Here is a 20,752-nt window from a genome sequence, read left to right as displayed (position 1 = left end):
CAGACAATACTGTAGAAATATTTGGGAGGCTTTTGTCCTGGTAAATATGATCAGCCAAATACCCCCATTTGTTGTGATCAACCTGAAAACTGTTTATGTGGATGATACAGTCAGAATAACAAATTATTCCTTCAGTAGGAAGTTGAAGATTCCAGATTGTTGACCCTAAATAGAAGGATTTATTGTGATATGTGATCTGAGTATGCCCAAAGTTGCATCCTTAAGGCAAATAATTGCAAACCCCACAGAAAACAGATGACAAGTGAAATACACACAGATGATAAATTACATTAAAAACAAACCAGGGTTTGAAATACAGATTTGGGGCTGAGGGATACCTTGACCCAAACTTGATGAGTTTCTGAGGTGCTTTCAGTCAGATTTTACTTACTGAGTACCTCGAGCTCAGGTGCCAGTTTTGAGTCTTTGTTTCCCACAAATCTGGAGCTAAAAGTTTTGAAACAAAATTTCCTGATCCGTGCCAAAACCTGAAAGGCAAAATGACTGCAGTGTCTCTTAGCAAGCTTTTGGCAAAAGAAAATAAAATTAAAAGAACAGAGATGTATTTTGTGGGTTTGCAGGTGGATGTTTGTCATAGTAGCCATCAGTCACATCATCTGAGGAAGGTGGAGCTGGCTGCTCTTAGGTTTATTTCTCTTACTAGCAATCTCTGTGGCAGTGTAACCTGTTAGACTGGGTAACTGTTTGTGCCAAGTGTTTTTATTTCTGGTAGTGTGGCAGCTTTTTCAGATAAAAATACTTATGTCACAGAATTTAGCCTGTGAAAGTTCCATGGGCTTAGCTGAGAGTTAGTTGTAGATGGCTGCCTGATGCAGAATCCTCAAATCCCAGATTAAGGGGTGCCAAGGACAACCACTGAGCTTTTTGTCCCCTTGCAATTGGTCTTTTGGCTTTCTCAGTTGCAAAGGAATTTTCCCATTCCTTGCCCAGCTCAGTTTGAAATGGAGAATGGGGTTAATTCACATTCCTGAAGGGCAGTTAGCTTCTGCTCTGAGCTTCTTATTGCACTGAGGTAACGAGAAGTCCCATGAAACAAGACCAGGGTGACACTCTTCCCTCTAAAAATCCACCTCTTAGATAAGAGAGTAAATCATGGATTAATTTTCCTGTATAAGGAGTAATTGCAATTTCAACTTGTCATTTTAGGGGATGTTTTGGAGCATTCTGAAAAATCTGAATGCCTGTTTTAAAAGTTTTTGGTCTGGGTTGGTTTTTTTTTGGTAATTTGCTCTTTCTCTGGTTTTAATATTTCACATTCCCCCTGCCATACCAATGTAGTGGAGAGAAGGAGCATGGTCCAGGCATTGGGATATTGCCAGCAGACCTTAAGAACCCTGTGAATGACCATGGGTGATAGTTGTCCTGTCTCCACCTTCATTTTAGAGCTATAGTAGAGGAGTAGTAGCTCTTGTGTACTGTTGTTTCCTCCATGGTTCAGGTGGGTGAATCTTGAATAAATCTTTACCACAGGCCTTTTTTTATTCAGCTTTACTTTTTGGTGAGGTTGTTCCAGTTTCAGCCTGTAGAAAAGTTCCCTTTGGCAGTTCACAGAATCATGTAATGGTTTTGGTTGGAAGGGACCTTGCCTGGCTGGGGGGCTGCTGTTCCAGAAGGCTCCAAAGCACATCAGTAGAAAAATCAATCCAAAAGGTGATGTTGGTCAGCCTGACTGCTTTGGTTTATCCACAGTATCCCTGATTGCCTTGCACAGAGTCCTCCTTACACCTGCTATCACCTATTGAGGTGGAAGTGCTGCAAGGCTGTGGAAAATTAGGGATTGATGTCCTTCCAGTGAAGCCACAAGTCCGGTTAAACCGATACTCTTAGACTTTAAATGTTTAATCAGGTTTTTTTTGGGATGACTGTTCTAGAGCCAAGATATGCCTTTCTCAGGAATGTGTGCAAGTCTGAGAGCCCTGCCTGTCACACCAGCATGCCCGAATTGAAAATCAAAGATCAGCCCAACTGCCCTTCTGTCACAGTGCCTCCCCCTGTCAGACAGTGCCACAAATGTCCAGTATAAGGATGACCAATATAAAATGAAACTGTGACTTTTTATTACACTCCATCTTCCTACTATTTTTGTGGAATACTGTCCTTTTTTTAACTGCTTTGGCTCATTCTGTGTCCTTGTGGTGGGTGTGGAGGAGCCAGTGCAGGCTCAGGGGTGGCCTTGGCCACTGTGCTCTCTGTGCAAGGCAAGGGGAAAGGTGAGCGTGGAGCAGGAACACTCAAAATGAAGGATATGAGGAAAGGTTTGGGGTTTAAAACACTTTCAATCAATGTGTTGTTCAGCTCTTGATATCAGCATTTCTGTACCCGTTTGGGTTTTGCTTGAGACCATTTCCAGAATCCTGTTGAAAGGGGCTGAAGGTGTGTGGGTCTGGGCGAGAAGCAGCTGGAAATTGAGGCCAGTAGAGAGGGAAACCTGTTGTCTGTGGAGTGGAAAGGGAACATTGGGATAACAGCAGTGTCCTGGTGGAGATGCTACTCCATGGTGGCTGGTTTCTCACCATTGGGCTGCTCCTGCTCACCTGCAAACACATGGTGCATGGAGCCAGCTGTTCACTGCAAGGGGTGGTGTCTTTAGAGGCTCTGGCAGCCTTTATTTTGCACCCCTGACAGTTGGAAACTTGATTTAATTCAGGAAGAATCTCAGTCTTCCTTGGAAATGTTAGGAGCTGGAGGCTGAGGACAGGAGTCGCAGAACTGTGGTGGGTGACAGCGTGGCAGGTGTGTCATCACTGCTGCCCTGTGGAGCGGGTGCTGCTGTCCGGGTGTGGTGAGGGCAGTGGGATGTGCCTGGTGTCCAAGGGCTGCTCCATCCCAAAGGTGTAGCCTCGGGGCAGTCACCATCCCAATTAGGAAAATTGTGGTGGTGTTTTTTTGCTGGCCTTTCCGCCAAGGGTTTCTCCTGGAGCTTTGTTCCATTGCAAAACCTGCCCGCTCCGTTTCGGGGAGGCACAGCCGCTCCCGGCGAAGCCTTGGCAGAGAGCAGGAGTGAGGCTGCACCGGGAACCATTCGTGCTAAAACCTGGGAGCTGTTGCTTTAAAAGGGAAAAAAAAAAAAATCCTTTGTGGGCTGTGGAGAGAAAGTGCTAGAACTGTGCAGGATCATGACTGGAAAGCAGGATCCCTGAGTGGTCACGGAGGCTTTCCTGGTCCTCTCCAGCCTGCCGTGGATTTGGCCAGGATGCTCGTCCCCCACAGCAGATAGCAAACAAGGGACAAAGAAACCCTATTGAGGACAGACCGCTCGGCGAAGGGAATGAGGCAGGATGTTGCTCTGGTGTTAAAAGGGAACATCATCTCCGTGCCTAGACATGGGAATCACGTTTTCACCAGGATCGCTGGGTTGCAGTGCTTGAACCCGACCTTCCCGAGGACTCCGATCGCTCTGCGCCGCCTCACGCTCCCCAGCCGCTTTTTTTTTTTCGCACATATGTAATACTGGAGGTTTAAAAAAAAAAAAAAAAAAAAAAGAGAGAGAGAGGCAAGGCAGCCCGATCCAGGGATTCGGAGGCATCCCGCTAGCGATCAGCTGACGCGCCGAGCCGAGCTGCAATGTGTTGCTTATTCATTTTGTACGGTGGGAGCTGCCGGGAATAGCAGAGAGCTGAACTATGCCTCTCCTACAGCCGCGCTTGTGCAGACAGAGGGGTGAGAGAGAGGCAGCCGCCGCGGGAAGAGCACAGCCGGACTTTCTCCTTGTTTTTATCCATTTCTGCAGGATCATGTATTTATAAGGGATGAGGTGGGCCACAGGGATCGCAGGCCTGAGGTGCGGCCTACCCAGTCAGTGCAGAATCAGGCCCTCCACTACCGGAACCGAGAGCGCTTTGCCACAATCAAATCAGCATCTTTGGTAAGAGCCCCCCCACCCCATCCCACCCCACCCCAGCTCCGAGCCCCCATCGCCTTCCTCTCCTCCCTGTGCTGTTGGTGGTGTTGGCATAGCAACTGGATATTGCACTGAAAGAGATTTTTACCTCTGTGTGTGTGTGAGAGAGAGAGAGATGTAAATGTGGAATATATTTAATTTCTCTGTGCATTTCCACTGTATGCAAGATAACCCACCTTCCTGTGTGTAGTTAATATCATTTCATCCCGCCCCCCCCATTTCCCACCTAACCCTTTTGTTAATATATTTATTTGCATGTGCTTAAAGTGTGTTATGAGCTGTGTGAGAGGTGCTGAAACGCTGTGGAGGTGCAGATGCAGATGGGGTTTGGGAACAATAAGATCCCTGCTGCCCGCCTGAGCCGCTGCCTTGTTTTTTCATTCATTCATTTATTTCAAGCAACTGTACCGTGACTGCATTTTCCAGCTTGATCCCTTGGAAGGATTGCTGGGCTGCGATAAGGGAGAGAGAGGGCTTACAGCGGGCTGTGGGCTTACAAAGGGGAGGGGGATGGGATGAATCCATCAAGATTTGTACTATTGCAAATGTGATTGCTGTGGATGCCTTTGTAGTAGGGAAAGGGGTGTGTGCCGGAAGAGTTAGTTGTGTGCCGCCTCCCCCACCTCGGGCTGCGGTCGGGAAACAGCCTTTTCGGGGGAAAGCACTGAAAAAATGGCCCTTCAGAGCTAAAATGAATGTCATATTAAATATTTCAGCCCGATGGTATTAGAGGTCAGATGGACGGGGAGCGTTAGAAAGTACCCACGGTCTGGCCATGGCACTTGCTCAGTGCTATGACATCATCCTGGACCAACCCCGAAATTACACCAGCGAGCCCTCCCCTTCCCGCTTCACCCTCCCTCCACCGTGGGGGTTCTCCTTCCATACCACCATTTCTTGATCCCCCAAATCCCTTCCCATTTCTGCCTGCAAAAGACACAGTGTGTGCGTGTGTGTGTGTGTGAGTGTGACCACAGCAAAAGGTTGTGAGGGGAGGGGAAAAAGCAGCAGCAGTGCCAGCAGCCAAAATTTTCCTGTGTGATTGTTGCTGCTGCTGCTGTTAAAATCTAAAATGATGCTGTGGCATTCCTGGGAGCGTCCAAGTCCCATCCTTTGCAGGTGTGCTTTGGGGTCCCCGTACCCTGAGTGCTCCCCAGGCCTGTGTCCCCTGCTCCCCTTTCCCTCCCTGCTCCCCCCCAGTTTAAAGAGTGACCTAGAAATGTGTGTGTTAAAGGACTTCATGCAGCACACCTGACACAGGCAATGATTCCTGGTCTCCTGGAGACCCTCTGTCCTGGGAATTTTTCCCTTTTGTGTGTGTGTGTGTTTGCACCCAGGGTAGTGCCAGCACTACTGCCTGCACTGAGCAGATAAAAGTAGGACCCAGTTAGGTTGGCTGGAGGGAAGAAATGATGAATGACTCAAGTATCATACTCCAAACATACATACAATTTCATTGATAAATTGATATGTGTGTTGAATATATTCATGTTCTTTTACTCCCTGTGGAAAGCTGCTGCACCTTCTGTCCTGCCTGAGCAGCAGAGTCCATAACTCCTGTCTTCCTTGAATGTGTCACCCCTGGGGCTACTTGGGTGGCTTGGAGGGATTGCATGACCAGGTCCCTTTGGGAATTAATGAAATCATGGACTGTGAGGTATTGCCAGACCTCTGGGGAAGACTGCTCATGTCGCAAGGTCACTCCTAAATCCCATGGCAGCCTCCTGTGGGGCTGGGACTGTGTCTGCCTTAATTCCTTAGTCACTTGGATTTGCTAAATCTCTCTGCTTCGGTGACCAGGTGATGATAAAGATAAAATCAATCCTGGGTGGGGAAGATGGTTGGCTTTCTGGAAAACTTCTCTTTTTTGGGTTTCCTGTGGAACATGCTCTGACAGGGACCGTTTCTGGGCTCACGTGGGGAGAGCTTTGGGTGCACACCTCAGGTGGGCAGTACCTGCACAGCACAGTGTCTTTGGGGGAGTGGGAATCACACTCATTAGCTCCTAAATTGGCCAGCAGGCCTTTGGAAAAGCACATGGAATTATGTGTCTTGCAAAAGCTCTCTTGTCCCCACCATACACACACACATATATCCCCTTCCAAGTGTAGAGGGAAGTTCCCAACCTTGGTACTCCAGGAAGTGTTGGTGTGTCCGTAGGTTCTGGGGTTACACGGTTGAGGGAGAAGTTTCCCTGTGTTTACCACAGAAAAATTTCACTGTGATGAGCTTTCCCTCTAATAGTCTTGCATTCCCACCTCTTCATGTTCCAAAATGGAAATCCAGAGGGAGGGAAAAAACCCCAAGTTTAAACCTATTGCACAGAACCCAAGTGCCAGTGCCTGTGTCTGAGGTGCCCACGTGGTGTCAGAACACTTTCCTATCGCAGTGGATTTGTGCCTGGGTGATGTCAGTGGGCAGTGATGCCAAAAGCTGCTGCTCCTCTGGCTGAGGGAGAACTTCTGCCAGCCTTCCTGTCTCCTGCTGAAATATCTATGGAGAGGGCAGGGTCAGTCATGGAGCTGAGAATGACCAAAAGGTGTCTGGACTTTACAGCGCGGATCAGAAATTCAGACTTTATTCACCTCTCCGTGTTAATTTACTCTTTCTATGGCATCTGGAAAAGATTATTCCTGTGTGAATGGGTGTCCAAGATCCCACAGTGTTTTAAAAGCAAGCTTTGATGGTTCCCTACATCCTTGCTGCTGCCCATCAGTGGGTTTCTCAGCAGCTGGGAACACCTTCCCGGGCACAGGAAGGTTGTGCACTTGGGAGCATCAGGTGGCTTGTATTGCAGAGAATCAGAAAATGGGAGTTCTGACCCCAAATTCAATAGTATGGGGTGGTATTTGGGTGTAAAAACTTCTTTTCATGGGATTTGCTGAACACCACCCTCCAACATGAAAGCAGGGCAGTGGGATAGAAGAAAGGCACCAAGTCTGGGGGCTGTTCACTCCACAGCTGTTCCTGGTGGTGCAGCCCAGGGTCTGGGGGCCTCAGTTCCTTGCTGTTCACCCTTAGATCAGGATATTGCAGATGGAGGGAAGACTGGCATTGCTGAAAGGAAACTGGATCTCTTTCAAAAACAAGCTGAAGCAGTTTCAGCGAGTGCAGGGGTCACAGGAGAACTCACATTAGGCAGCTGAACACTCCAGATGACCCAGTGATCTTCAGAGTGATTCCCCTGCCCTGTTGCTCTGCAGAAGCATCATGTGAATCAGAAGCAAACTGGACAGTCTTCCAGAGAAAACAGTGAAAAGAACTATCCCCAAAGAAACAGGCTGTGAATGTACCTTTCTGGTCTTTCAGGAGTGCCTTGATATTACTCAGGTTAAAGAAAAAAAATGAGCAAATGTGGGTTAGAAAATTGAAGGAGCTTAACTTTGGTCATAATTCAATCATCAATTTTAATAGTCATTTTTTTCCTAGATCACTTTTCTCTTTAATCATTTTTTTGTGGTAACAGAAACCATCACTCACATGGAACAGTGGTGGAAAATACCCTGCATATTTCTGCTGTTGCAGGGAAAGTTGCCATCTGAAATGGAGATTAGGTACCTACCACATCTCCATATTCTTTTGCAGACTATCAATGATAGTCTAAATTAAAAGTTACTACTAGAAATCTAAGCCTTGAAGCTCAGCAAGCTTGTGTTTAAAAAGAAGGGCAGAGGTTCTGTGTGGTGATAAGACTACACATATACATATTTTCAAGTGAAAGTTGTTTTTTAAACGTGTTCAGAGATGCATTGATCTGCACTTCTGGGTGCCTTTCAAGCTTGACCCCTTAAATCCCCACTTCCTCATGCATCTCCACAAAAGCTGCTTTTACAGTTCTCAAATTAAATGATCAAATAGTTAAAGCTTCGTGAAGCCATCACAGAATCACAGGATGGTTTGGGTGGGAAGGGACCTTCAAGCTCATCTCATTCCACCCCCTGCCATGGGCAGGGACACCTTCCACTTGCCCAGGTGGCTCCAAGCCCTGTCCAACCTGGCCTTGGACACTTCCAGGGATGGGGCAACCACAGCTTCTCTGGGCAACCTGTGCCAGGGCCTCCCCACTGATATGGGAAACCACCACACCCACCCTCCCAGGGAAGGATTTCTTCCTGACACCTATGACATCTGATTTCCTAGAAAGATCAGACAGTGTGCACACTGTTTCAAAGGCCTTGGCATTCTCTTAGAAGTCCAAATGCCAGCAAAAGAAGGGTGTGATCTCCAGGGTCTGCAGAGCCAAATGTCCACATCCGTGTGAGCAGGATTCCCTGGATGTAGCCAGGACAGTGACACCAGGGCAGTCTGGCTCCCAAACCAGGTGCCTTCACGTGAAGCTGTTCCCTTGCACCCTTTTCTGCTGAAGCAATGACTTCTTATTCCAGAGGGTTGAGTTTCTCCAAATGGACTCATCAGGCTGCTGCCTTGGTAGACCTTTGCTCTAAAATTTCTGAACTTGTTCTTTCTCGTCTCTGAGTTCTTCTCTTGCTCTGAGAGGCTGCTGGTGGAGTCTTGCTCAGTGCTCTGCTTCATCCAGCACAGAGGAGCTCAGTATTTTGGTTATCAAGAGGTGAGAATAACTGTCCTTTAAGAAAGGGTTCAGTGTCTTGGTTAAACAACATAGAAGAAGAAACTCTGAACAGCTGCTGGTTTGGAGGAGAAGTTGTGAGCTCAACTCCCTTATGTAAAGCAAAAATCTTGGAGGGGTGAAAGAGAGAAAGTTTGGATTTTATGGCAAGTGAACTGCCTGTGGGAGTAGGTTGGAAAAGACATCTCTCTTCTCAGTTCTGTGTGTGCCAAAGATACAGAGAGATAAGAAACTGAGAAAATGTCATACCTTAATAAAAGCTGTTCTGGTTTGTACAGGTTTTTGGTTCTGCTGATGACCTGATTGATTATTGTGTGCTGCAGAGAGAGCTCCAGGAAACTGCAGCTTTCTGCTGTGAAGGAACCTGACATTTTCTGGTTATGTGCAGAACAGATTTGGCAACGAGCAGTTCAGTTGTCATCTTTTTCCCCATCCTAATCTACGGGGTTATGGCTGGGGGCTTCCTCATGAGGGGCAGCACCAACCTCTGCTCTCTGTGAGCAGGGACAGGACCCAGGGAACAGCTGGAGCTGTGTCAGGGCAGGGTCAGGTTGGATCTCAGGCAAAGAGAGTGGTTGGCACTGACCAGGCTCCCCAGGGCAGTGGGCACAGCCCCAAGGCTGCCAGAGCTCCAGGAGTGTTTGGACATTTCTCTCAGGGACAGGGTGGGATTGTTGGGGTGTCTGTGCAGGATCAGGGGTTGGATTTTGATGATCCTTGTGGGGCACTTCCAGCTCAGGATATTCTGAATAGTTCATGGAGTTCCAAGTGTCGTTGTCTAAGAACACCAGAAAGGTGATTACTGGAACATCCTCAAATTTCCTTTTTAAAATGGTTGCTGGAGCTGTTCATTCATTAGGGGCTTAATCTTTAAAGCCATAATCCTTTATTCATTCATGCTTAGTCCAAAGGACTTCTCTGGTGCTCAACTGGGCATGTTCAGTAACTAATGTTCATTCCTTCCAAATCCATCCCTCCCTGAGATCACCATGTGCAGACTTTGTCTTCGAAGTCAGAGTCCTGAAGAGCATTGGGAGATTATGGTGATGAATTAAGTCCTTATCATGAGCACCTGAATGCAGGCATTAAATCTACGAGATGACCACCAAGTCTGCTCTTCTTCTCTCTCATCTTCAGGAATGAAAAGCCACTTTTTGTTTGCTTCAGGCTTTTTAATGTCTCATCTTCTGAAAGGCCTTATCAGCTAAGCTTATAGTTAGGAATTGCATCCTATTGTTAGGAATAAATATCCCAGACTTAATGGGAAATCTTTCCAAGATGGAATTCTTGTCATGATAAAGCTGAGCAAAACTGGAAATGGGGTGGGGAAAAAAAAGATAACAGTTAGTGATTTTTGCTGTAAATAAAACAAGTGCATGTTCTACATCTCATTAGAGATCAGAACAAAGGGGAGACTGGTGAAGTTCTTAGAGAATTCCTAGATCCATTTTTCTCTTCTGCTCTTGCTGTTTGCTTTGTTCTGCCAACTCCTGGGAACGGAGTGTGCCTTGCAGAACGTCCCACTGCTCACAAAAGGGCTGGGCCTCGAAAATAGCACATCCAGGAGGATCTTGTGCTGCTGCGTGGAGGTTCCCGTGTCTCTGCAAGTGCCTGACCAAGTCTGTTCTCCCCAAGCTGGGTGTCATTTGACATGGTAAATGGCATGTGTGAAGCGTAGGGGGGTTTACCTGTCTTACCTGGCATCTGTCTCTTGTAATCAATTTGAATGGCTTCTCAGAAGAACTTTCCTCACCTGGAAGCTTCTGGCAGAGATCTTACTCTTGTCTTACTTGACTGAAGTGTGCCAGTTCCTACAAACACTTCCCAGCTTGTGCAAGGCGTGGCTGTCCTTGGTATGCTTGGAAAAACCAAAAGCTTTCTGAACTGTAGGAATACACAGGACTAGTGCTGTGTGTGTGTTTCCATGATCATTCCTACAATCTCACACACTCCTGGTGGCTGGCTGAGATCTGTTCTGTTACCTAGTCCCAGGCATTTGAAGGCTGCTCTGTTACACCAGTTGCTGAGGTGTAAGTATATGTTTAATCCAGTCAACTTCAAAAACACATCCTGAAATTCCTTGCACGAGGAGGATGTGATTTACACCTCATCTCTTACCTCGTGGTGAATGCTTGACCTCACTAATCCACCACCATCCCTGGTCTGACACAGTGCTCTAGGCAGGCTGGTCCTTTGGTTTCTTTGCATCCAGACATTTCCTTTTCCCTCTGGAGTTGTCTTTGGAAGGGATGGGGGGAGACAGAGGCCATCCCCTTCCATACCTTCATCCTTTCACATCTCATTTCTCTCCTGGGGCTCTGGCAATAGCTTTCTTGGTTGGCACCTATTTGCTGTAAATTGCTGTTAATCTGTTCCAAGGTGAAGGCTTTGAGAGGCTCTTCCTAAGCTCCTCTTCACACTCCTCCCAAGTGCTGGGAGTCATTTGAGCTGAGAGAGGTGGCACAAGCTGCCTGCCTTGGGTGACATCAGTTGGGGTGTTAAATCTTGCCTGGTGATTTCAGAGCTCTTACTTGATCAGTGTTTCCTGTCACCTCCTGGTCCTGGAGCACAGGGCTGCCAGCAAGTGTGCTGGGTTTGCTGCTCTGCAAAGCAGCTGCTCTTCTGTTGAACCTGAACCTTCTCAAGTCTGCAGGTACATCCCATCCTCTGTACTTTGAAAATCCTTGAAAAACTGCCTTCAAGTGACATCAACCCTGTAGTAGAGGCCAGTTTTTTGGGCTGCTCTGGAGGAATCCATCAGCAAGGCTGGGCTCTTGCAGGCTGCAGGAAGGGCTGTTGGTTTGTAAAGTGTCACTGATCGCCTTCAAAGGGCTGAGCTCGTTGCTTCACACTTCAGCACAAAAGCAGAGATCCCCTCACACAGAATCAGGTCCTCCAGTTTTGGCTCCCAGGTCATAAAAAGGATCAGCAGATCTTTATATATGACGTTCCTGAGACTGTCTTTAAAAAAATAGAAATCATTCTTAGACACTTTTCTTTTTTTGAAATGGAAGCATCACCATTTGCATTTTTTTCTGAACATTTTTGGCACGACTTACGGGGGGGTTGTTTTTTTTTTTTTGCCTTCCTTTCACATGGATACACTTGGGCATGGAAATGAATGTGGAACTTGTGAGTTTGTTTCAGCTGAGCAGGGTTTAAAATCTGCTTAGACCATCTGATCAATCTTGTTAAGAGCACACAGTTCCAGAACAGCGTTCCCTTGTTAGAAAACTTTCAATTCTAGGAGGGAATGAGCTCAGTCTACCATCCTCTTGAATTTTAAGGAGAAATTTTGAAGGAGGCTACTCATAGCAGGAAATAGGTGTTGAGGGACTGAATTGGTATTGGGGCATTTCTTGAGGAGGGAGGAAAGAATGGGTGGGTCGAGGGGTTCTTAAAATGGATCCCATCTTGTAAGTCCATGTCACCCTCAGGATTTGAGTCCTGTGTCTGAAAAAAGTTATCCCCTGTGTCTGAAGAAGGTTGTCCGTCAGCCACCTTTGTTTCCAGATCTCCTCCCGTGTTTCCTGGAGTGATAAATAACCAGTAACTTCCTTTATTTGCAACATGGCATTTTCTGCTGCGTTACCGAAAACACACGCAACAGTCTCAGGAAAAGGTGGGGGGCTAAAAACCAGGAGAGAGAAACCTTATGTCTCTGTGACATTAAACAGCAGCACCTCTGAAACCTGGAGCAGCATTCCCTGAAAGCTGATCTCTGAGAGGACAGCAAAGCAGGGCCCGGCTTACAGGTGAGCTCCACCATGGAGACAGCTTGTCTGTGAAAGGAAGGCCATGCAGCACTTCTTCCCCTTTCCCTGACATCAGGTTACAAGACAGATCCATGAGCATGAGCAGGAGAACGAGTTGCGGGAACAGATGTCAGGATATAAGCGGATGCGGCGCCAGCACCAGAAGCAGCTGATCGCCCTGGAGAACAAGTTGAAGGCCGAGATGGACGAGCACCGCCTCAAGCTGCAGAAGGAGGTGGAGACACACGCCAACAACTCGTCCATCGAGCTGGAGAAGCTGGCCAAGAAGCAGGTGGCTGTGATGGACAAGGAGGTGAGTGGGGTTGGAGGGAGAGGTGAGTCCAGGTAAGAGAAAGTTGTGGGAGTTGCTGCTTCGACCCCACGTGCTCTGTGTGGTCACTGTCCAGAGCTGCCCTGGCCAGTTTGGTGAACCAGCCTCAAGTCGTCCTTCTGGATGATGGGCACTCCACTGGCATCCACCAGTACCACAGCCAGTGACAGCTGGATAAGAGGGACTTGGGATCCTTGTGGGGACCTTGTAGGAGCTTTGCCTCATGGCTGAGGGGATGGCAAACCTTGCTGCTGCTCCTTGCTCTGTTTAAAAATCAACATGTTGATCCACGCGGTGAATTAGTGGGGTTTGTACCTCCTGGGGTGGTTTCGGTGGGGAGATAAGAAGCACAAGAAAACTCTTACATTTATATGGCCATCATGGATTTTCAGTGCAAGCAGTTTTCCTGTGGCTTAATGCTCATGGCTTTGTTTAGCACAGTGAGGGAGGAATGACCAGAAAACACAGCACAAGACTGATCTGTGCTGGATTCTGTACCTACTCACCCTTTGTTTCTCTGTTATTTTTTTTCCTCTCTGTACCTTGCAGGCAAAGGCAGCTGCAGCAGATGAAAAGAAATTCCAGCAACAGATTTTGGCTCAGCAAAAGAAAGACCTGGCGACCTTTTTAGAAAGTCAGAAGAAACAATACAAGCTTTGCAAGGAAAAGATTAAAGAGGCAAGAAACCCTCATTTTCAGGGCTGAAGGGGTGTGGAATGAACACAAGCCAGTCTTTGGTTTTGATAAACCAGAGCCAGCCCAGGGGTTTAAGGGATCCTGTCAGGCTTGGAAGCAAATTTAGATGCTCAGCAAATAAAATTTCAGGAACTGGGACCATCTGGCAGCATTTTCAGAAGAATCTCTGAGGGTGCTGGAGGTGCCTTCATAACTAGCTGTAGAGCAGAATCTTTGAAACCAAGGGTGATGAGGGAAAATGGGGCTTCACAGAGAAGTGAATTCTTCTTCCCCTTTCTCCTCATCTGTTTTTTTTTATTTAAGGTGTAAGTAGTCAGAGCAGCCATTTGGTGTCCCTTGACTAAAAGCCCTATGATCACCTATATGAATTAGAAAAAGAAGTATGTATAAAAATATAGTATATTATTTAACTACAGTGTCCCCACTACACTGCAAAAATAATTTGCTGTTAAGAATGTAAAGGTGAGAAAATGAATAGCAAGGAGCCCTGTTTTGTGATTTACAGGCATGAGACCTGTTGAAGTAAAACTTTAAACCCAGACTGGACTCTTTGTAAAGCTGGGAAGGGACCTGAGGGGTTTGACCTGTCCTCCCTCCTGGGCAGCCAGAGCCTGCAGTGGTGTGTTACCTCTTTCTGTGCTGTTCACTGCCCAAATGTTCGTATTTAATGGCTAATTTTCCTCCTCTTGGTGTGGGTCATAACAACTCTGGAGGCAGCAGGGCTGGGCATGGCTGGGTGATGGGGCTGGTTCTGCTGGCACCTGTTGTTGTAGCAGGATTTTGGGGTCTTGAATGGCAGGGATGTAGCCAGTGACTCCTCCAAGCCCTGTGTGACCGTGATCCTGAGGGAAGCCTTGTTTTGACCCTGCAGGAAATGAACGAGGACCACAGCACGCCCAAGAAAGAGAAACAAGAAAGGATATCCAAACATAAAGAGAACCTGCAGCACACGCAGGCTGAAGAGGAGGCCCAACTTCTCAGCCAGCAGAGACTCTACTATGACAAAAACTGCCGTTCCTTCAAGAGAAAAACGATGATCAAGAGGCACGAGATGGAGCAGCAGAACATTCGGGAAGTATGGCACTCCTCACTTCCTTTCCAAGCATTTCTTTAGCTGCTTTAGCTCGATGTCTCTAAAACAGCTGCTGACTGAGGTTAGATCTTCATGTTTGCAGTTGCTAGACAGAACTGGGAAAAAAGTGGGGGAAAAGCTGTGGGGAATAGTGTTCCACACAGCTGTGGCTGCTTTGGTTAGCTGAGGAGGGGTGGCATCGTTGACTGGCAGACAGAAACATGATGTGGGACACCCACCCCGGGCCAGATGCCTCATCTGAGCTCCCAGGTGTTGGATTTTGGGGGATCCTTTGGGCTGCCTTCACAGCACAGGGCAGTTTGTGCCACAGAGAGCTGTGGGATGGGGCAATAGTTTGTTGAGGAGGAGCTATTCCCATCCTGCTTTCCCTCATTAGTTACTGCCTGTGGTCAAATACTATCTTGGAGGAGGAGTTGCTACTTGTAGATTTTTCTGTAGTACCTGAATTCTTCATTAATGTTATTTTTGGATGAAGACTATCAAATAAGAGGGTATTTTAGCGAAGACTGAGTGAGGAATGGTCAAAAATGTCTAATTGCACTTGGCCTGCTACCGTCAAATTTTCCAGCATACTTTTCACTTGTTCAGAGCTTGACTTCAGATGTGCCTGGGGCTGCTCAGCTGCTTTGCAAATCACATCCAGACATCTCAACTCAGGCACACTGAGAATGAATGAGTGTGAAAAATCAGATTTGGGCACCCCTATCACAGCATGTAAGAGCAGGGATGAGAACAGATTTCAGTTACCTAGTGTGGCATTTAACTGGTGAACACACCCCTGAGCTCCTGCATTTAAGCTCTAAAGAGGGACCTAATAATTTTCAGAATGATCTGACTGTTTATTTCCTGAAAATAAAATCCCTGCTAACTACTTCAAATACGCTGGATCAGAACCTGAAGTAAATAACACTTTCAGAATGTGGCTTTCATGATATTTTTAAGTAACCACGGAGGTTCTTTTTGTGCAGGTGGGAAAGTGTTTGAGAGGAGTGGAGTGACTGTGTGTGTTCATGCTGTGTGGACTGAAATCAGGTGTGGAATGGGCTCGAGAGAGGCTGAGCTGTCCTGAGGTGAAGACAAACATGCCACAGCCTGTTCAGTGTCCCAGCTGCCTTTGTGCCATTGGGAAATGATCTCATTTTTAATCTTGGCTGTGGGGGGAAAATTTTTCTTAAATGTAAAGACGTGCAACACCCTTATGGCCAAGAAGGCAGAGACAAGCCCAGGCCCTGTTTCCTTGCCCATCCTCTCAGCTCAAACCTGTCCCAGTTGTAGCAGCCAGAGGGGCTGAAGTGCCTGTTTGCAGGTGCTGCTGCTGAGAGACACAACAGGATTACAACGTGTGAGCAACAGCTCAGAATAATTAGATTTTTTTTTTGCTTCTCCTGCAGAAGCTCATTAGGCTGAGGCAGCACTGGGCCCTCCCAGGCCAGGCACTGTGTGTGGTGTGGGGCAACCCTGCTGTGCCTGTCTGACTCCAGCATGGAGCAGTGAGGTTGTAAACCTGAGGGCTGGATCTGGGATGTACCAGCAGACCATCTGTGAAGGGCTCCAAGTATCAGCAAGGGGTACAGCTGGAATCACAGCTCCACTGAGCTGGAGTCAGCTCCGTGCTCCACAGGTTGTGGCTGATACATTGAGGCAGAAATACAGGCAGTTATCAAGGAGGGAACTGGTGTCTCCCCCTTCCTTGGTTTGTAGCTCAGTGTGGGTTATCCTGGACTGTGCAGAGCTTTAGTGCACACTGTGAAACCCGGTGAGCCTTGGGTTCTGTCCTCAGTTTAAAAATGTGTTGCACCTTGGGCCAAAACCCACCTGGACTATTCTTTTTCGCACCTGAGGTGGTGTTGGAGCCCTTCATCACTGCTTTGGCCATTCTCATGAAAGTGATCTGGGAGAAGCCTCATTCCAGTGCCAAGCAGGGGCACAGGGGAATTTAAACCAGGCAACAAGAGCCGTCAGCTCTGTCAGTGCCACCAGCCCCGAGTTGTACTTATTAAAAGCTGCTGCGATTCTCAGCAATCACAGAGGGCTTGTGTGGGGTCCCAGTGCCACCTGCTGGGGACTCCTGGGGCCATCCCAGAGCTGCTGGATGGATGGATGGATGGATGGATGGGTGGATGGAGGTCGCTGTTAGCATCTCCATGGTGCTGCTGGGTTTATGTTCCCCGGTGACACACGAAGTCCTCGGTGTCATGTAGACGAGTGACCAGGACACTCGTCCTCGTGACCTCGACTGCAGCATCTCCAGGTGGAGAATCCGTCCCTGCTGAGCCCTTCCTTGTGCTCTGGTGCAGGAGCTGAACAAGAAGCGGACGCAGAAGGAGATGGAGCACGCGATGCTGATCCGGCACGACGAGTCCACGCGCGAGCTGGAGTACCGGCAGCTGCACACGCTGCAGAAGCTGCGCATGGACCTGATCCGGCTGCAGCACCAGACTGAGCTCGAGAACCAGCTGGAATACAACAAGAGGCGGGAGCGGGAGCTGCACAGGAAGCATTTCATGGAGCTCCGGCAGCAACCAAAGAACCTGAAGGTGCCGGAAGCTTTCCTTCCTCCTCCTCCTCCTCCTCCTCCTGCCTCTGTCCTGCCGTGCTTGGCTGCCTCATCTGCGCTGTGGGACCGCTGCTCTCCACACCCTGTGCTCTCCCTTGCATCCCTTCCCTTTGCACAGGGCTGCTCTGCATAAGGAAGTTGTGGGCTGTGACAGCACAGAGCTCAGGGAGGGTTTTTTAGGTGCTGTGCTAATTGAGGCTGCTGGGTAAAAATAGTCCAGTTCTGAGAAAAGTGTTACAGGATTTGCTTCTGAGGAGCTGTGCTTTGTTCAGGCCCTCACTGGTGTCAGCCTGGAAACCTCGATATGGAGAGGGGTTGGGTGCTGCTTTAAGAGGAGAGGAGAGAGGAACATGGGTGTGCTGAGCACTGTGCACTGCCCCAGTTCAGCTGCAGGTTGGTCACAGACCTCTGAGCTGCTCCCTGTAGGAGAGGCCTCTTCCTCCTCCCAATGTCATAGAATCAGGGAATATCCTGAGCTCAAATGGACCCACATGGATCATCCAGTCCAGCTCCTGGCCCTGCACAGGATACCCCAACAATCCCACTTTGTGCCTGAGAGCATTGTCCAAACACTCCTTGAGCTCTGGCAGCCTTGGGGCCATGGCTACTGCCCTGAGGAGCCTGTTCAGTGTCCAACCACCCTCTGGGGGAAGAACCTCTTCGTGGTATCCATCCTGACCTCCCTGGCACAGCTCCAGCTGTTCCCTCGGGTCCTGTCACTGGTCACCAGGGAGAAGGCAGGTTGCTGTCACTGTCACACCCTTGCTAGTTTTCAGATCTGTGGCTTCCTCATAGGGCACAGAAGCAGAATGGGAGGGAGGCTGTGAAAAAGCAAATGTATTTTGGGAGGCAGGTGGCAGGTGAAGGGCTGGGTGACCTGCAGGAAGCAGGGGTGGAGGACACAAGTCCCCTGGGCCGGGGAGGGCTGAGCAGGCCCTGTTCCTGGCCCAGCCAGGGCCTGAGCTGGTGCTCCTGGTTAGGTCCCTGTGTGAAGCACACCCTGCTCATGAGCTGCAGGTGACAGCACAGAGGAGCTGTGGTTCTCACCAGCCCCCACCCATTTGGACGTACCATAACCTCTCCGTCCCCAAAGCTCTTTGCGCTCCTCACATCGTTCCTTCCTTGGCAGGCTATGGAAATGCAGATCAAAAAGCAGTTCCAGGACACATGCAAAGTGCAAACTAAGCAGTACAAAGCACTGAAGAATCACCAGCTGGAAGTAACTCCAAAGAGTGAGCACAAGACAATTCTGAAGAGCCTGAAGGACGAGCAGACGCGGAAGCTCGCCATCCTGGCCGAGCAGTACGAGCAGAGCATCAACGAGATGATGGCCTCGCAGGCGGTACGTGGGTGTCCCTGGGCAAGGGGCTGGGAGGGGGGAACAGTCAGGCCTCACAGCAGGCTGGGATGGTCTTCTCCAGCCACTGGATGGTTGTGTTTATAAGAGCTGTTTAAATAATGCAGCAGGTGGCACTTTCCCTCTTGGAATAAGGATCCCACAGAACACGCGTGGTTTCCCTGCTGCCCCTCGTGTGCTGGGGTTTAGAATTGGATCTTCCCTGAGGCTCTGCCTCTGTGAGTGGGGAAGCTGCTCCTTCATGATTTTCCCAATGCCACAGGCTCCTGGCTTTGGGAAAGAAGAGCAACATGCCAGTAGTGTCGGAGCAGAGGGATTACCAATGGAGGTCTGAGTGTTGTTTTCCCGATGTCCTTACAGCTACGGCTGGACGAGGCCCAGGAAGCGGAATGCCAAGCCCTGAGACTGCAACTCCAGCAGGAGATGGAGCTGCTCAACGCGTACCAGAGCAAAATTAAGATGCAGACAGAAGCACAGCACGAAAGGGAACTCCAGAAGCTGGAGCAACGGGTGTCGCTGCGCAGGGCACACCTGGAACAAAAGGTACCTTCCTGGGGGAGGCCGCAGGGGGTCCCTGGAGCTCGGCTGGGACACGGGGTTGGGGCAGGGGTGCTGTGCTGGGGGGCTGCTGACTGTGCTCGTTTCAGATCGAAGAGGAGCTCGCCGCCCTCCAGAAGGAACGCAGCGAGAGGATCAAGTTTCTGTTGGAAAAGCAGGAGCGAGAGATTGAGACGTTTGACATGGAGAGCTTGCGAATGGGCTTTGGGAATTTGGTCACATTAGAGTATCCCAAGGAGGACTATAGATGAGGTTAAATTTCTTTGCCATTTAAAAAAAGCAAAACCGATAAAAAGCAAACCAAGTAAGGATAAAACTTGCAAACCCAACATTCCCCATGTTGACGGGCGTGCTCTCTCTCTTTCTGTCTCTCTTACTGACATCGTGTCGGACCAGTGCCTGTATATTCTTACTCCATCAGGGGCCCCTTTCCCCCGTCACGTCCCGGTGCAGGACAGCTCCTGGCAGTCTTTTCCATAGTATGTCACAGTATTGATGTCTCTGTGCAATGATTAAAAATGTTTCAGTGAAAACTTTGGAGACAATTTTAATGGAGAAAAAAAAAAAAAAAAAAAAAAAAAAAAAAAAAAAAAACTCAAGTGGATGTATGTTGCTTTTGAGCAATCACTCATTTTACCACCAATCAATGAAAGTAAAAGCAAAAAAAAATATTAATAATTAAAAGATATCTACGATCCCAGGGGGAGAGAGACTGAATCCGCAGCCTTACCTTAACTAGCTGCTGCATAATTTTATTTTATTTTTATTTTTTTGGTATTTATTCATCAGGAATAATTAAATAATAAAAAAAAAATTTTATTAAAGATTGAAAAAAAAAAATTTGATACATTTTACAGAAAAAGAAAAAAAAAAACCTAATCGTGCTGTACATATCAGTGGTGACATATTATTACTTTTTTGGGGGTGGGGAGGGGCGGGCGACGACGTGGTGATTTTTAGGAGAACCATGCCAGGGGCAGCAGGGACGAGCCCTCGCCCCCCTCGGCATATTCTTGATTGTATCATAATCATTTTCTGCTGTCGCAGAGAATGTGAATACACTTAAATGAGCCCACAGGATCCCAGTAGCACAAATTGGGCTTTGTCAAATCGTGTATTTTGTGTATAGAAGGAATTTAAGGAGAGCTTTTACTTATTTTCATATTGTATTTTAACTGTTTCTCTGATCAGAAATTTTTTTACTTCTTTCCCCCCCCCCAGCTCCCTCCTGCTCCAGCCACCCCCCACTCTCCAGTTCCGTTCCGGAGCTCAACACTGTCTGTTAGATCATCCCAGCCCTTTTGAGTTTCTCTTTTATTTTTTGGGGTTGTTTTTTTTCTGTTCGTTTGTTTGTTTTGTTTTTTGTTTTGTTTTTTTTTTTTTGTTCCTCCCCCAAGTCCACCCCCAACCCCATGATCTTGGTCATAAATATTGCATTATTCACACTTTCAAACTGTGTATTTTCTTACAATAAAAAGAGAAAAAAAAAAGGCTTTACTTCTTTTGCATGCACTTTAAAAAAAAAAAACAAAAACAAAAACAAAAAAAAAAGGACAAAAAAACCAACAAAACAACAAAAAACATTTTTCAGGTTCCAGGGAAGAGCATGAATAACTGTCAGAGCTTTTAATTATATTTGTAAATAAAAGTGTTCATCACAATGCCTGGCTGTGTCATTGCGGGAGGGGCGGCTCGTGGCCCAGCACAGGTGTGGGGAGAGGGAGGTGACACATTCCCCACGTGTCCCATTCCACAGGTGTGTCCCTCAGCGTGGTGCTGCAGGAACCTCAGGGCTCCATTCCAAGCCCGTTTTCCTGACAGTGGAGGTTTTCAGGGTAATGGATTGTGGCTTGTTCATGTCCTGCTTCCAGCCTGAGCAGTCCCAGGATGGATCA

General features: G+C 48.0%; 1 protein-coding gene across 2 annotated transcripts in view; it reads left to right on the top strand.

Annotated features, from left to right (window-relative positions):
* Positions 1–20,518, top strand: part of TAOK3 (TAO kinase 3) — a 61,495-nt gene extending 40,977 nt beyond the window's left edge. For both annotated transcript variants that reach the window (XM_027661648.1, XM_027661649.1), the window contains 8 exons: positions 3,752–3,886; positions 12,342–12,578; positions 13,146–13,274; positions 14,164–14,367; positions 16,683–16,922; positions 18,072–18,284; positions 18,660–18,842; positions 18,947–20,518. In XM_027661648.1, the coding sequence (XP_027517449.1) occupies positions 3,752–3,886; positions 12,342–12,578; positions 13,146–13,274; positions 14,164–14,367; positions 16,683–16,922; positions 18,072–18,284; positions 18,660–18,842; positions 18,947–19,108 (1,503 nt within the window). In that variant the 3' untranslated portion in view covers positions 19,109–20,518. The remainder of the gene's footprint in view (positions 1–3,751; positions 3,887–12,341; positions 12,579–13,145; positions 13,275–14,163; positions 14,368–16,682; positions 16,923–18,071; positions 18,285–18,659; positions 18,843–18,946) is intronic.
* Positions 20,519–20,752: the final 234 nt, after the last annotated feature.

Source organism: Corapipo altera, unplaced genomic scaffold, assembly GCF_003945725.1.
Source record: "Corapipo altera isolate COAL_440 unplaced genomic scaffold, ASM394572v1 150, whole genome shotgun sequence".
NCBI lineage: Eukaryota > Metazoa > Chordata > Aves > Passeriformes > Pipridae > Corapipo > Corapipo altera.
The sequence above is the reverse complement of the archived record's forward strand: the minus strand, read 5'-3'. Positions and strand labels throughout refer to the sequence as shown.